Here is a 15,148-nt window from a genome sequence, read left to right as displayed (position 1 = left end):
TCATATTGCTGTTTTGGTCAATGTCCGCTTATATAAGTTAAGTACATGCAGAAAAAAAAAGACACGCAGCAAAAAAAGAGTGATGCTGCATGGATGTTTAGACAGGGATAGAGGGAGAAGTTAAGTTTATGATAAAAGGCACACTTTTTCAACTTTTGAAATGCTGTCCCCAGTAACTAAAGCTTGCAATCTTGACCACAATTCTTATTCTGCCTAATTTTTGCCATATCCTGTGAGTAATTTTTGAATTGACAATTGTGCTGTGACTGCAGGCAAGAGACTATTGAGCTAAAGCTTGGTTCCAATCATGAGCCACCTTTATGAACCACCGCCAACTCCAGAATTGGGACACAGTGTGTTGCAGATGAAGAGAGTTATAGAAGTCCAAACTGTGGCATTTTAGCTGATCAATGAAAAACAGCTTCGTGAAACCGTTATGATGTGTCAGCTTTAGTGCATCTGATATAAAAAAAAAAAAAACTTTCAATAGAGTGGTCTGCTTTATTGTGCCTCCTTTTAAGATACTGACTCATCATTTTGCCTTGTTTGCTAGCCCGCACTGTCCCACTGCGTCTTGATTTATTTCAGTTCTGCAGCATTTCTGCATAAATCGATAATGTCGGTGAAAAGCTGTGCAGCCAACAGTAGTTTCTCCTGTGATCATTATGTTCGCTTGCTCTGGCCAGCTCCCAACGGAACACAATTGCCTTTCCCACGGGCATTAAGTATATGCCAGTAGATGTGCTTGTGTGCATTCCTTGATACGGTATATTTGTATGGTCTTCGTGTATGTGTGTAAGAAACAGAGCACATGTGGATATTTGTATCTCTCTGGGAGTGTATCTGTGTGCAGGCGTTAGCGAGCCAGTGTGTTTGCTTATTCTCCCTCTAGTCTTGGGGTTCCATTTCATGTAATGTTGCTCAATTCAAACCAGGTCCCCTTCAGACCTGGGGACCCCAGCAGCTGGCAGAAATAAACATAATGAGTTTTTCAGCGATGTAGCAGTGCTCTGAGCCCCTTTGAATTATAGAGATGTGGAGCGGTGGAGCATAGCTGCCGCGTGTCCACCCATGGGAAGGTGCACCAGGAAGTACTCCCAGGCATCAATCAACTGGGCACGGAAGATGAAGAAGGATTAGATAGTGATGTCATAAATCCATTGGCTCTTCAGGAAGTGTGTCAGCACTGGGAATCCTTACAGAGTTTCCAGAGGATGGAATGGATTTGACTGAAGCAGTTGGAGGTGGAAATCTTTCGCTGCAGGAACTGGGAATGATACCTAATAATTTTCAGCCTCCAAAGTAATACCGCAGTGCTGTAATGTGAAAACCCGCACAAAGTCAGTACTACAAAACATCTGTCTGTGAAAGGAGTGAACGTGCCTTTGCTGCTGTGCCAAAAGCTATTGCTTAGCTTTCTTTGATTGTAAAACAAAGAAAATAGCAGCGACTGATATTTTAGCTAATAAACAGCAGATTTTCTTTGAGACATTGACACTGTGTATTACATTGGCATGCAGCGCCTTTATTTAGACATGGAGACTGTAAGGAACACTGCAGAGTTCATATTCTCTTACCTCTCTGTAGTTAAGTTATGGGTTCACCTAGATTTGCTTATCCATGCAGAACTACATTGACCTTTTTTATATCTACCACTGCATGTGTGTGTATGTGTGTGCGCACATTCTTCCCTGTCTAAAGCTGATGTGAATCCCAGCTACTTTCAGTCAACCAGAGCAGTGGAGCATCCTCGCAGACAAGGGAGTAACTTGCCAAGTTATCCCAGAGGCAGAATCCTCCTGTGGGTCAGCAAACATCATCAGCTGGGGTCAAACATCAGGAGCTTTAGCACTATAAATGGGCCATGTGCTCTTATCATAAAGCCAATGTCCACTTTCATTTCTGTTTATGCAAAACGGCTTGCATGGGACAGTGAATCTCATAAATGTGCAATTTATAGCTCAGTGTAAGTTAACTGCAGAAGGTCATGTGAATAAGTACGAGTCATCAATCCTTGAAGTGGATGAGCTACATTGAGCACATTATTACCTTGGCAATTTTTAAGGACCCGATTATCACCTGGGCAATTTTCAAGGAGTTGAAAATATTGCATCGTTGCTGTTGCAAAATGCCAAAGGAAAGGTCAGAATATTTCATAAACAGAGTGGATCCATGGATCCATCTCGACAAGTTTAAAACTTCATAGGCTGCTGGTGGCATTTGAGCATTGCCTAAATGGCACAGTATTGCTGAACAGGTGCATGGCCAGTATATTGTTTTTTAAATGGACACTTTCAGTAGGATAATGCAATAAATTCTGAAGACATTTCCAGAACGATTAAATTTAGTTCAGTCGCCAGATCTCAACTGAAAAAAACACTTTGAGATGTTTTGCATAACTGCTTTGATTAGTCAACTCCAGAGTACATGCAGAAACTATGGCATGTCTCTTATTACAGGATAAAGCAAGACCTTATTGCTGGAGAAGAAGAGTGTGGTTTTACTTGTTTATGTGTGAGTCATTTTTCCACAGATTTCTTCACTGCTACCCCTCACTTTAACCATCTTTCTTCCCTTTCCCCTCTTCTATCTTTCTCCTTTCTAATGTTCTCCGGGTGTCATCAGCAATGACCACCCTGAAGATAAGACATTGGGAATCCAGAATTATGTGTGAGCGTATGTGTGTGCCTATCTGCGTAAGCACCTGTAATGAGCACCACATGTGTGTATCGGAGCCCAGGCTAATGAAGCCCAGTCCATTATTTATTTCCCGTGGCTCTGTCGCTTGGCCTGTCGATGCACCTGTGTACACACTCACACGCATTCACGCATGCACGCACACACACACCATCTGTCTAATGACCGTTCTCTTTAGTACTGCATAGCGCTACAGTCCCTGGAGTGGTCATTAGACGAGAGAGGGAGAGAGTGACTGAGAGAAAGAGAGACCAGTGCTTTCGGCGTAGATTTGGAACCAGTTTTTTGGTTGTACTTTGGAGCGAGGGGTTGAGGGGGAAAGGGTAGGGTGGACCCATAATGCTTAGAAATAGCAGTAGCACAGAGAAACTCTGCATATTTTGATTACTCTCAACGCCTGGGTGGCTTGTATGGTTTGCGTGCTTTGCTTGCTTTCTTTCTCGTCTGTCATGAGAATACAATCTGCTACTGAGGTTAAATATGAATCTTGTGCAGTAACACAGGACAGTATAAACCTTTCTTACATCAGCTCAAGTAAGCTATGAATACACCAAATAATCTGAGGATGCCATAGGCAAGTTCAGCATGCTACCATTAGACTTAATTAAGTAACTCTTTGGAAAGAGTTATTGCCAGCAGGTAGACAGTGGTTACCTAAGAGCCCAAGAGCAAATTCAAAATGTCTCTTTATCAACTATATAGTCTCTCCTTTCTTTTGCAGCAATGGCCAGCTCTCAGCAGGGAGGCTGCTCCCATTATATCCACAGCACTTAGCTTTCTGGCCTTGTGGCCCTACCCAAATCCCCTCTGCTGGCTCCTGCTAATCCCCACCAGTAGTAGAAGGACATGGCAGACAGACAGAGGCAGGGGGGTTGTGGGTGTTGGTGGGTGAGGGCTGGAATAGAAAGACAAACAGGCAACTCAAATGTGTCTTACATTTTAATAGAACTTCTAATATGTCCCAGAGGAATTAGAGAGGAATGTGAACTTCCCTTTAACACAACCTTTGTAATCCTTCCAATATACATGTAACATCACATCCAAAACAATTTGCATTTCATAAAAGCACCAGCAATTAAATACATTCTTAGCACATATTACACCAGGAATATGCTTTAGCACACAGCTTGGGGCACTGTGTGTGAGTGTGTCACGTGTGCCTAAATGTGTGTTGTGTGTATGTATTGCAAACCTCCTGATAGGATTTTGAGTCAGGTATCAGACAAAAATGCCTCCATGCCACTGTTTGCTTTTAGTCATCAGGCTGAACAGGTCCGGAGGGAGAATAAAGATAAATTATTCATATATGTTTGCGTGTCTGTCTTTGCAGGGAGCTGAATGGGAATAATCTCACACGCATCACCAAGAGTGACTTTGCTGGACTCAAGTACCTCCGAGTTCTGTAAGTACTTCCCTTCATGTTCATGTGTGATGATGTTTGTATGTGTGGTGCATGTCAGTGTCTGAATTTATCTATTCATGCATACATGTGCTGTATCTAACCTCGCAGCTTACAAGTTGTACAGACTTGCTGGAAATGCTCGAATTTGCATAAACCCAGTGAAGTGGAGATGCTTCTGTCAAGAGTCCTACTCCAGAGTACATTAAGCTACTGAGTGACTGCAGCTAGCAGTGTAATGGACCTCTCTCTCACTGGATTCTGTCTGTTGTAGTAGCACTCATTGTCCCTTAGACACATACATGCTCACTTGCCCTCTGTTCCCACACATCAACAAGTTATGTGTACACAAGCGCTGGTCCTAAATAGGCTCTCCACACAGTTAACACATTCAGGTGAAGTCATTGACTCCATCTGTGTTGAAATTAAACAGCACTTGTGACTTCAGGTAATAAAGTAGTTGTAAAAGTGTCTATATGAGTGCATGTGTGCACACACACTTGCGAGTAGTGCCATAGGTGATAAAAACACTGCCGAAGGGGAAGCTGTGTAGACCTGAACATGTTTTAAATGTAACACGAGCTGCACATAATTCCTACTGCCCAGCAAAGCCCGACTATTTTCGAGCCTCATCGTTACTTGCCCATCCCCCTGTCCTACGCTTCTTTTCTGAGCTTCAGCTAGTTCCCAAAGCTCCTTGTCCCCTCACGTCTGCCTTTGCACCACCCTCTACCTCCACGTGGAGGTTAAATGCCTTCATGTCGCCAGGTTGTCACTAGAAGGTAAGAAGGAAACAACTCCTTGCAGGGGTACTAAAGACACAACTTCCCTTGCTATAAAGTCTCTGTTTCCCTCACAGCCACCGCTGCGCTACACGTAATAAACACATGCACAAACACATACCGGCTCTGCTCGCTTTCTTAAATGGCAGCCAAACATATACATGATACATGGTTAACATGGTCTAGGTGCATGCATGTCTGTATGTGCAGACAGAAAAAAAGTTTGTCTGGAGGTGTTAAAGGGTGACCTCTGATCCTGCTGACCCCTGAGCAACCCCCAGAAGGAGCCAAACAGGAAAAGATAAACAGGAGGTTTATCTTTACAGTCAGCTGCCATCTATCCTGTCAGTCCAAAACCAACACAGCTGATTTACCTCCATTCGTATGGCACTGGGTGCTTGGTTGGTCTAAATCAGCAATTTGTGTATGCGTGTGTGTGTGTGAGGAAACTCAGACACAATAGAGGAACAATCGGGAAAAGGTGGGTAGAAAGAGATCAGAGAAATTGAGAGCTATATGCACTCAGACTATCTATAAAAAAGTTCACTCAATTCAGAAGTACTCATCACGATTTTTTTTTCACTTCCATCTAAATTCATGAGAAAGAGATCGGAGGTGAATTGCACTTTTCTCTCTATGTTTATGGAGTGCGAACAGTGATTAGCATTTATATTCGATGGGGAGGAAGCCCAGACTGCTGAGTTGCAGCTCGGCGCAGCCTCACAGGAGACATGAGAGGTTGCCTTCAACACAGAACAGTTGTATACGTAATGAAGGAACGCTCTTGTTGCTTCTAAAGCTGCTGGACGCTTTTCTCTCCTTCCCGACCTTGTGTTATTGTAACACTTCCAAAACCATCCACGCCTCTTTTTTGTGCGTTAGCTTTGGCAGTGTAGGTGAGGAAAGGCTGTGTTCCTGCTTGCGTGCATGATTGTGTGCTTGTACTGTATGTGTATGTGCATCCTTGTTTGTGTATCATTAATAGCCTTGATGTAGTGCCCGCAGCTCTGATACTGTCCAATTATGCCATCCAACAGACACACATAAACACACAAACTACTTTCCCTTGATAGTGCCAATTATGAAAACCTTGGAGCTCAACTCAGTTTCCCCTCTCACACTCTCTGACCCCCTGCCTACCTTTCGTCCCGTCTCCACCCAGCTGCTACACCCAGTGGACCACACCAGAGCCCAGACCCACACTTTCTAAGCCACCTTGGAAAACTTTCCTGGCTGCTATCCCTGCTTCTTTTGCCAAGATTCCACACAGTGCCCTCAGTCCACACCACTGCCCTCTGTGTGTGTGTGTGTGTGTGTGTGTTTGTGTGTGAGGTGTTGAATATACTGCACCCAGCTTGAATATACATACTGCAAGAATCTTGCCACCCAAACCCCAAAATCCCCCTATACTTTGTTAAAGCTGGAGTGACCATCTACACACAAAAAAAATCAAAGCCGCACTGTGTCACGTAATTTCTAAAACTCTCTGTCTTTCTTGTCTTCTCTCTGCAGGCAGCTGATGGAGAATCAGATTACTGTGATTGAGCGTGGGGCTTTTGATGACATGAAGGAGCTGGAGAGACTGTGAGTACCACCCAGGGTCGTCTACAGATAGACTTACAAGAAATAACACATTTTTATTTCTTTTCTAAACTTGAACTTCAAATGAAAATCCCACCCTTCTACTGATCTCTGTTGAGTCCTTGTATTAGTTGTGTGTAATGGGACTAACAGGAGGAACCAACCATAAATGGCGGATCAAGTATGAGGCACTTCCCTGTCATTCCATTGTGGTCGGATGGTGCTGAGAGGGTACAGCGTGGGCTGGGGGTATTTTTTATTAGCTTTGCCTGACAGGAATGCCCTCAGTGGGATATGTGGGCTTAAGAGGCCTCCCCCACCGCAGACCCTGGCTCATCTGAACAGCACCAGGACTCCTCGACAGCTTGTAAACCGGCTGAGAAAACACACAAACACAGTCAACCACACCTCAACCAGCCTATTAGCAAATCAATAGTGCTACCCACATGGAAACCTGCACAGCAGATGACTTTATGGACACATGCCGTCATGCACACATAGTGGTTAACTTATAAAAGACTTTCCCCTGATCTGAAACCCACATTAACAATTTACATCACTAAACTAGAGGCCATGTACCACTCGCCTTCCCTCCCTCTCCATATTCAACTGATCCCAAACTTTGGGTAGACATATCCATGTGCCAGACCAATGTGGAAATTAAGCGGCTCGTTTCTCTAATGTTTAAAAGCCACTAACCCACCAGCAGGTACAGTTCAGTGTGAACGCAGCAGCAGCAGCAGACCATTAATGCCCATTACGCACTAAATCTCCACCTCAGCTGGCCAAGCACTCTTCTCAGTGTATACAGAGAGTGGCACTGGTCCCAACATCTGTCTGAAAGTGTCTGAAGGCATGGCAGCAGCCTGCCTTTCAGATTTGCAGCCTCTCTGTGCCACAGCCGCTGTATTCGCTCCCATGTGCCTCCAATGGGCCATTCAGGGGGAAGAGAGTTGTGGTTTCCAACAGATTAGCAACAGTCTGTTCCTCATTGACTTAATTGTTGTATTTGCATAAAGCCTGCCAGTCTTGGACGTTAGTTGTTTGACATGGAGTCTGTTGCCAACCACCATTCCTGTCACTGCTTCCTTGGGCTTGAATAGGCTCATCCATTTCTCTTAATTTTATTTAGAAACATCTTGTTTTGATAGTTTACCCCAGATTAAATCTGCTCATGTTCAGATAACTGGTGGATGTAATTCACTTGTTTAAATGGAAATGTTGCTATTCTGTTACTCTGGGAAAGTCAGCAGAGGACTGAATTCTACCCGGTGCAGCATTGTAATTTAACTGTGCAGAGATAATTTACGACGCTGTCTCTGACTAGCAGTTTAATTCCCTGAACTTTCAGTTGGATATTTATGTGACATTCAGAGCACACTGAAACACAATAGCCTGTGGCTAAGCCGATTCTACGGCAGCTTGCAGAAATTATTCACAGCCTACACACTCAAGGGCACGCATGCATAGACACACACATACAAACTCACTGGTTGATCATATGTTTTCCCTGCCGCAGGCGGCTGAACCGTAATCAACTGCAGCAGCTTCCTGAGTTGCTGTTTCAGAAGAACCCTGCCCTGTCTCGACTGTAAGTACACTCAGTTTTTTATTTCAATTGAGTACACTCACTTTTCCTTCTCTGTCAGTACACATGCTATCTCTCTCAACACCAATGTCGCTCAAAGATATTATGTTCTATAACACTGCACAGCATGGTTTCAGCAGGTTTGATGAATGTTGGCTTTGGTTTAGTGTGGTTTAAACACAATTAAACAACGATTAAGCTTCAGTTTCACTTGCTGGAATGTCAGCAGGTCTTGACTTTATCCCCAATAATTAAGATGTGTGCGTCTTCCCTGTGATCCCCACTATTCTTATTGTCGGCGAGACAAAGTGGACTGCATGAGTAGAACATCTGAGTTTGTTCCATATTGTTGGGCCTTCATGCTAAGTCATTTGCAATTTCTCTGTGCTACTCTGTCTGTGAGAGAATCCACTGGTGACAGGGAGTTGGTGTGACACTGGGGCTTGAGCTAAGGGACACATTAGGTTTTGAACATTGTTCCAGGTTAAAGGATGTCTGCGTGTCTTAATGAGATCGTTTTGTCAGTGGACTCGTATGTCTCCATCCAATGAATGAAATGTGTCATCACAAGCCTTGTTTGCATCAGTGTATTTTTATGTGCATTTTGAAGTATTGCATTAGAAAAGGTTGATGGAAAAGGCAAAATTGAAAAAACTTCCTCAATTTTGCAAAAAAGCGTCTTCCCAGATATTCCCATTCCCATTTTCACACAAAAACATGGCCAACACTAGCTGACATGAAAGAAAAATTACAACTTGCCCAGTTGAAACAAATTCCTGAAGACCTCTCTCCATTTTTCTCTCGTAGATGGTTTTGTTTCCGTTCGCAACATCTACTTCTTCTACTCTGTTGATTACAGCCATGCTTAATGTACCCTATACTGCCAACTTCTGATGAAAGTACGCTTTGCGTAGCCTGGTTTATTCGCTTCAAACCAGTTGATGGAATCACACCTATTCACTTTTTTTTTCTTTTTATGACATTTCAAAAGTTCACTTAAATTTCACTTGACATTAGATGGAAACACGGCTATTGTCTTGATTTGGTTTCCACTTAAGGCCAATCCAATAATGTCACACACCCACACATTCTTACACTTATGTGCCCCATACAGTGAGGCAATCCCACAGTAATACTAAACTTTATTCCCATCTGCATAAAGGCTTAGTGTTTTTTTTAATCTTTGGGATAATCAGTGTCGCTGTTGCTAGCTGATCATTCCAGCTCTCATTATTCCAGTTCAGATTACCTGGAGCATCTGGGAATAATGAAACAGTGGGACATGGAAAAATCATTTCCCTCCCTTCTATCCGCATAGTGGTACTACTAACCAATGATCCTGGCCTCAGCCCCCCATCTGTTTATCTTGCGTTTGATGTTTAACACCATCTTGAATCTATCTGTCACTTCCTCGCAACTATCTCCCCACATCACCTATCATTATGCCAAAGTCATCCTGTAGGGTTTTAGGGCAAAGCGTCATCCTTTGGGGCAAGGCTGGCCTGCTTGTGGGTCGCTAACACTGAGCAGCTCTGAGTTGTCTGTCTAGCTGGAAAAGACACAGAGCAGACCAAGGCCTTCCAGACCAGCGGATGGCCTTGAACAAGCGTGATTAGTCCATCTGGAGCAACAGGCTCTGCCAACAGCCAGAGGATTGTGCTAACACAGCTCCCCTGTTTCATCCAGTCTAACTTCACGCTCATTATTCTAAACCTAGCGGTGGATTTTCAGCCACATTCTGGATAAAGAGACTTTGTTTAACATTGCTTGATCGATTTGCTATGTGTCTGTGTATACACTCATTAGTTCTTTATCCTTGGCTGGATAAAAGAGAACCGTAATGGACCTTGAAGCTTTCCAGGTGTGAATGCGCTGTATATTCTTTAGCAGTTAAAACAAATGTACGACCCAGGACCATGGAATCGAAAATAATACAATCTGTGGTTGATTGACAGGTATTACTTTGTTGAAGACTCCTAGCACTTGTTAAAAATTAGGTCTAGTAGTGTGGGATCAGGAACAGCAGGAAAAGACAAAGGTTTTTCTTAATGTGTTTCTTAACTCCTGAGTTGTGTGTCTGGGCCACACCATGGATTCTGGTTCCAGTCTGATGCGGTTAGGTTACAGCCTGTCTTGCTCCCGCCAGCAGCTTTTAATGGACTTAAAAGGTTCTCAGTTCCCAGGGGAAGACTTTCTTCGCTATTTCATATTTACTTTTGTGTGTGTGTGTGTGTGTGTGTGTGTGAGGAAGACAGAGAGAGAGAAAGAGAGAAAGTCAGAGACAGAGAAAGAGAGTATATGGTCGCATATGTATATATATTTATCTCTGCCAGGCATAAGCCTGGAGGAGATCATGCGTGTGTCCGTGTGTGTATCTGTCCGCAGCTAATCTCACATACTACTGGCCCCATCAGCCTAATATCTTTTGTGCACATTTATGACTGCGTGCTCAAGGACCTCTCGTGATTGTGGTGATTCACAATTTTTGAAAAATTTTATTTTATAACGCCATCGACTGCGCTGTTTTATACCGCCATTGACTGCTGACTCCTCACTCCTCTTAACTAGCCGGTAGGGGGTGATCAACAACTGCTTCAGTTAGGAATCTTGTTTCTGCAAGGGACAACCATGCCTTGTTGCCATGTCTGATCAATTGGTGCCAAATTTCGGTACCTTGAGAGCAGATTGTATTGTGAATTCAAATAAATATTGATGATTCCTTATGAGCCCATCATAAAACTTAGACTTTCGTTTTTGCAGCAGTCCTCGCCGTTTTACGATGTGCATTGCGACATAGCAAAAGGCATTTCTGTCAATCGGCTAGGCTTAAAACAAGGCTTTCCTAGTCTGTTGCAGGCCGCATTTTAGCCTTTGTCATGGCTAAAAAACTGAAAGTTTGGTCTCATCTTGAACCAGAGCATCTGCAGATTAATTCCATACCTGATAAATAAATCCCTGTTTTTGTTATCTTCACCGCCATCTTGACTGTACACATCTGGCGGAGATCTTATGGTTATATGTGTGTGTGTCTTTGCACTTGCTCAAAGTGCTCACTGGGGCTTGTTAGGGTCTGCCTTTATGATCTTAACAAGAGGGGTTAATGTGAAAGCCCACTGCCCTAAGGTGGAGCACTAACCCAGATGGTTTCTCTTCTCTTTGGACGCAGGATTAATTGCCCCTTTTCCCTCTCTCTGTACTTTTTACACTCTTCCTCTCCATCTCTTTTACTCCCCTCTTTTTGCTCATTCTGGAGTGAGGGTTTGTGGAAAAGCTTGTATAACAAAGTGGCTATTTGTCTTCGGCATCCTGCTGAGAGGACAAACAGAAAGAAGGACGTAGGGGATAGAGGAGGGAGGGATAGCAGATGAGATCGTTGCTCTCATTAAACTTTTGAGGAAAAGCTAGCCGGGTTAATAAAAGGCCGTTGGTTAAATGAGCAGAGGACTGTTGTTTTGTGGGGAGTTTTTACACACTTGACTCCCATGCAGTCATTAAACTAACGGGGTAATGAGTTTTCACTACAAAGGGAGGATGGAGAAATAATGAAAAGTGTTCTGGCTAGAGCACTGATTTTAAAAAATCTTAAACCTACTAAAGTACAGCACTAGGAGAAAATCATATTGAGCAATAATTACTTTCTATGTTTTAGAATAATAACTAAAGTTTGATCCCAAGTTGGTTGGCTATCCAAAGTATTTCAATAAATGAAAAGTGTGTTTATGTTGAAGTTGTGCAAAATGAGTCATTCTAAATGTCCTGTTTTATGTAGAAAACAGAGAATAGTGCTGAATAGCTACAGTTTTATTGAGCTATGTGTTCAGCTTTCTGTTTTGAGAGCCCACCTCTTTATCTACACCCCTGCTCCCCTGTCTCTTCCCATGCCCGAGAGATACCAGAGACACTGATGCATGAGGGGCTGAGCAGAGATAATTGGAATTGATTAGAGATGATTAGAGATAGTTAGAGTTAGTTAAAGCTGCCTGTGATGGATGGCAGTGATGAGAAGGCATGGGAACTGCGGCGCAGAGGCGAGAGGCACAGCACAGAACATCAGTGAACAATAACAGCGAAAATAGAGTTGCATTCATCAGTGTTAACGACCTGTTGCCCCCAGCCCACCACCCCTGACTTCTCCTCATCCCACTTCCACTGCACTTCAGATCTGTAATCTACTCATCCATGTCTGTAATTAGTGTCTTTTCGCAGTGGGAGAGCAGGAGGAAGGATGGAGGCAAAAGGAGGTGATAGGTGAGTTGAGTTGGAGGAGTGCGGAACAGTTAGCCTGATAGCTGGCCCTGGGGAATGGCATCTGGTTTGAGCTCAGAATGGGGGCTGGGGGAGGAGGAGGCGAAGGGGTATTTTGTGGTTTTTGATTACCGTGTTGCTTGTTGCTGCCATAAACAAATGCCGGTGATACACCGTATTTGGTGACCCATCAGATTCTGTGACCTGCAGTGTTGGTTAGGGTTGATTAGCTTTAGGCATGAGGAGTGAGATGGTTAGGGTAAGAATATCAGGGCAGGTCACAGAATCTGTTGGGTCACCAAATACGGTGTAACACCGGCAACAACACAGGCTTGTTTGAAGGGGTGTTCCTTTCATTAATGGCTAACATGCGGTATTACGTAGTGGGGTGAGGGGATAGTTAGGAGAGGTTTTCCCTTGTGTGTCTCCCTGGGGGGTATGAAGGAGGAGGAGGGAAGGGTGTGGTAGTACCTGCACCTACAGGGGAGCGGAGGAAACCCTGGCAAAGGAACGGAGAGGGGGCGTGTCTCATCCTTCTTTAAGATCCTTTTTTCCATCTTTCATTTTCGTGCTAATGCTTGACGACGGGTATACTGATATACACAAACCCTAAACACACGCTGAAACACTGGCTGGGTGACACACGGTGTACATGCGCACACACACAAGAAAGAGAAAAGAGGGAAAATGTAAATAACACTAATTAGACACAAACAGACACAGAATAACACTATAATTACATCTCTGTGTGCTAATGTGTGGATGGGATGCATACACGAGGGATTACGTTCTTTATATGGCTTTGACTGCAGATAAAAGAGCAGCTTCAACTATGTGTTGATGCGGAGCTGCCTATTCTGTGTTTGTGTTGGAGGGATGCTGTGTTTTCTGTTTGTTGATTGCTTGATGCTTAGGGAACGGTAGCGCAGTGTGAGAAGAAATAATTGTTTTGGGGGATGAAGATCTAGAATAAATAATGTGCACTATCATTAAACCTATAAATCATCTCTCTGTCACAGTATTCCTGCTTGTTTTTGACTTTGTTACCATTCAGTATATAGTATTTTCCTTATTCATTTGCTGCAGATGGATTGGCTTGTAAACCTGCTCTGGTGTTCCAGGACTTTTTTGTGCCACGAAGCAAGCAAATTAACTCTTTCAAACTTTTGACTTTTTGTTTATGACTGCATGAAAGACTGATATGTGAATGTGTTTTTTTCCCTCTTTGTGACTGTTTTTAAGTGTTTCCATAATACTGTGCTGGGTGTGTGTGTGTGTGTGTCCGCGCATGTGTGCCTGGCAGGCTGTTAATGGTCCAAGCTGGTCTTGTCGTTTCCTTCTCTTTGTCTCTGCTGATGAATGACCTGCCTCGACGTGCTAGGTCTCTCTCTCTCTCTTTCTCTGTCTCTCTCGCTCTCTCTCTCTCTCTCTCAGAGGACCGTTTGGGCCCCCTCTTGGCAGCAGTCCCCATGGCAACCCGTCTTCATCAGGAGGTTTCTGTGCCATCGATGGCAGACATCCTGATTTCTTGACTGTGGTTTGTCTGACACTAAGTAAACACTGATAGCAAAGACTTCAGTGAGTAAAGTTAACTTGAGACACAATGAAAGCAAATTACCAGGAAATTATCAGAGAAACTGGCTACTTAAGGTGCTGCTTCTCCCAAATTGCAAAAAACATTCACTTTCAATTACCTGTAGTGGTATCTAGCCGTGCTCTACATTTGATTAAATGTGTCCAAGTTTTGAGATATCTGTCTCTGAGATTTTTCACCCCGATACAATGGAGGTGAATAGAATTTTGCTCGTGGTCTTTTCTTGGAGTGAGAAATCTCAGAGAAAGATATGTTTAAACCTAAACTCCTTGCTCCTGTCCCTCTTCCTGCCCCTGTCCTTGTCAGCTGGTAAAAGTGGCTTTTATGGCTTGTCGCTGTTTTCTTTACGAGTCGGACCGTGTGTGAGAGAGAAATGCAGACCAGACCATGTGAGGAAGAGCGGAAGCCAAAAGGGGGTAATTTAAAAACCACTCCGCCATCTGAAATATTCAAAACAGCAGCGCAGGGGGAGCGAGAGAGAGAAAGAATGACAAGAGAAAAAAAGGGACAGGAGAAGAGACTGGAAGACGAGGGAATGAGATGGTCAGAGGTGCAAAAGAAAGGATATGGCAGAAAGGGCAAAGAAACAGCAGTGTTTATATTTACTAACGATTCTGTGTCCTTCCTCATAAATAATTGAACAGATGGATTGGAGCTTGTTAAATATTCACACTAGAGCGCAGGGACATCAGTGCTGTTTTGTGTATGTGTGTGTTTGTGTGTGTGTGTGTGTGTGTGTGTGTGTCCAGCATCTGGTACACACTGCTCTACATACCCGCTTATACCAGCTCTGATGCTCTAGATATTCGCACAAGCAAACATGCACACACACACACACACACACACAAGTTATTCTACGATGACCGTCCCAATCATGCACATGTGTGAGTACTTGTGGGTGTGCGCACATGTATGCTCCCACATTGGGGACTGGCCTGGTCATTATGAATTGATACGGCATGAATAAGACATCACAGTGTGGTCTAGATCCGTCATGAGTATACACACACAGGGATTTCACTCGCGGAACTGCCGAAGGAGGCCTCCTCCTCCTCCTCTCTGTGCCACCGCTGACAGTTTGCGTCTGTGACGGCTGGCTTCGCCTTGTCCAGATTGGAACTGACACACGGGAGAAAAGGCTGCCCCTCATGTCCTCACACACACACACACACACGCACACATGCGCACACACACACCCCCTGGAATCTCCAAGCAGGGGCTTGTGGAATGCTGCAATCCCGGCCAGGACTAACAACCCATAT

General features: G+C 43.9%; 1 protein-coding gene across 2 annotated transcripts in view; it reads left to right on the top strand.

Annotated features, from left to right (window-relative positions):
* The window catches only part of slit1a (slit homolog 1a (Drosophila)), an 89,267-nt gene that overhangs the window by 7,765 nt on the left and 66,354 nt on the right, over positions 1-15,148 (top strand). For both annotated transcript variants that reach the window (XM_042433357.1, XM_042433356.1), the window contains exons 2-4: positions 4,028-4,099; positions 6,391-6,462; positions 7,979-8,050. In XM_042433357.1, the coding sequence (XP_042289291.1) occupies positions 4,028-4,099; positions 6,391-6,462; positions 7,979-8,050 (216 nt within the window). The remainder of the gene's footprint in view (positions 1-4,027; positions 4,100-6,390; positions 6,463-7,978; positions 8,051-15,148) is intronic.

This window comes from Thunnus maccoyii, chromosome 14 (assembly GCF_910596095.1).
Source record: "Thunnus maccoyii chromosome 14, fThuMac1.1, whole genome shotgun sequence".
NCBI lineage: Eukaryota > Metazoa > Chordata > Actinopteri > Scombriformes > Scombridae > Thunnus > Thunnus maccoyii.
Note: the sequence above shows the minus strand (reverse complement) of the source record. Positions and strands in the feature narration are given on the sequence as shown.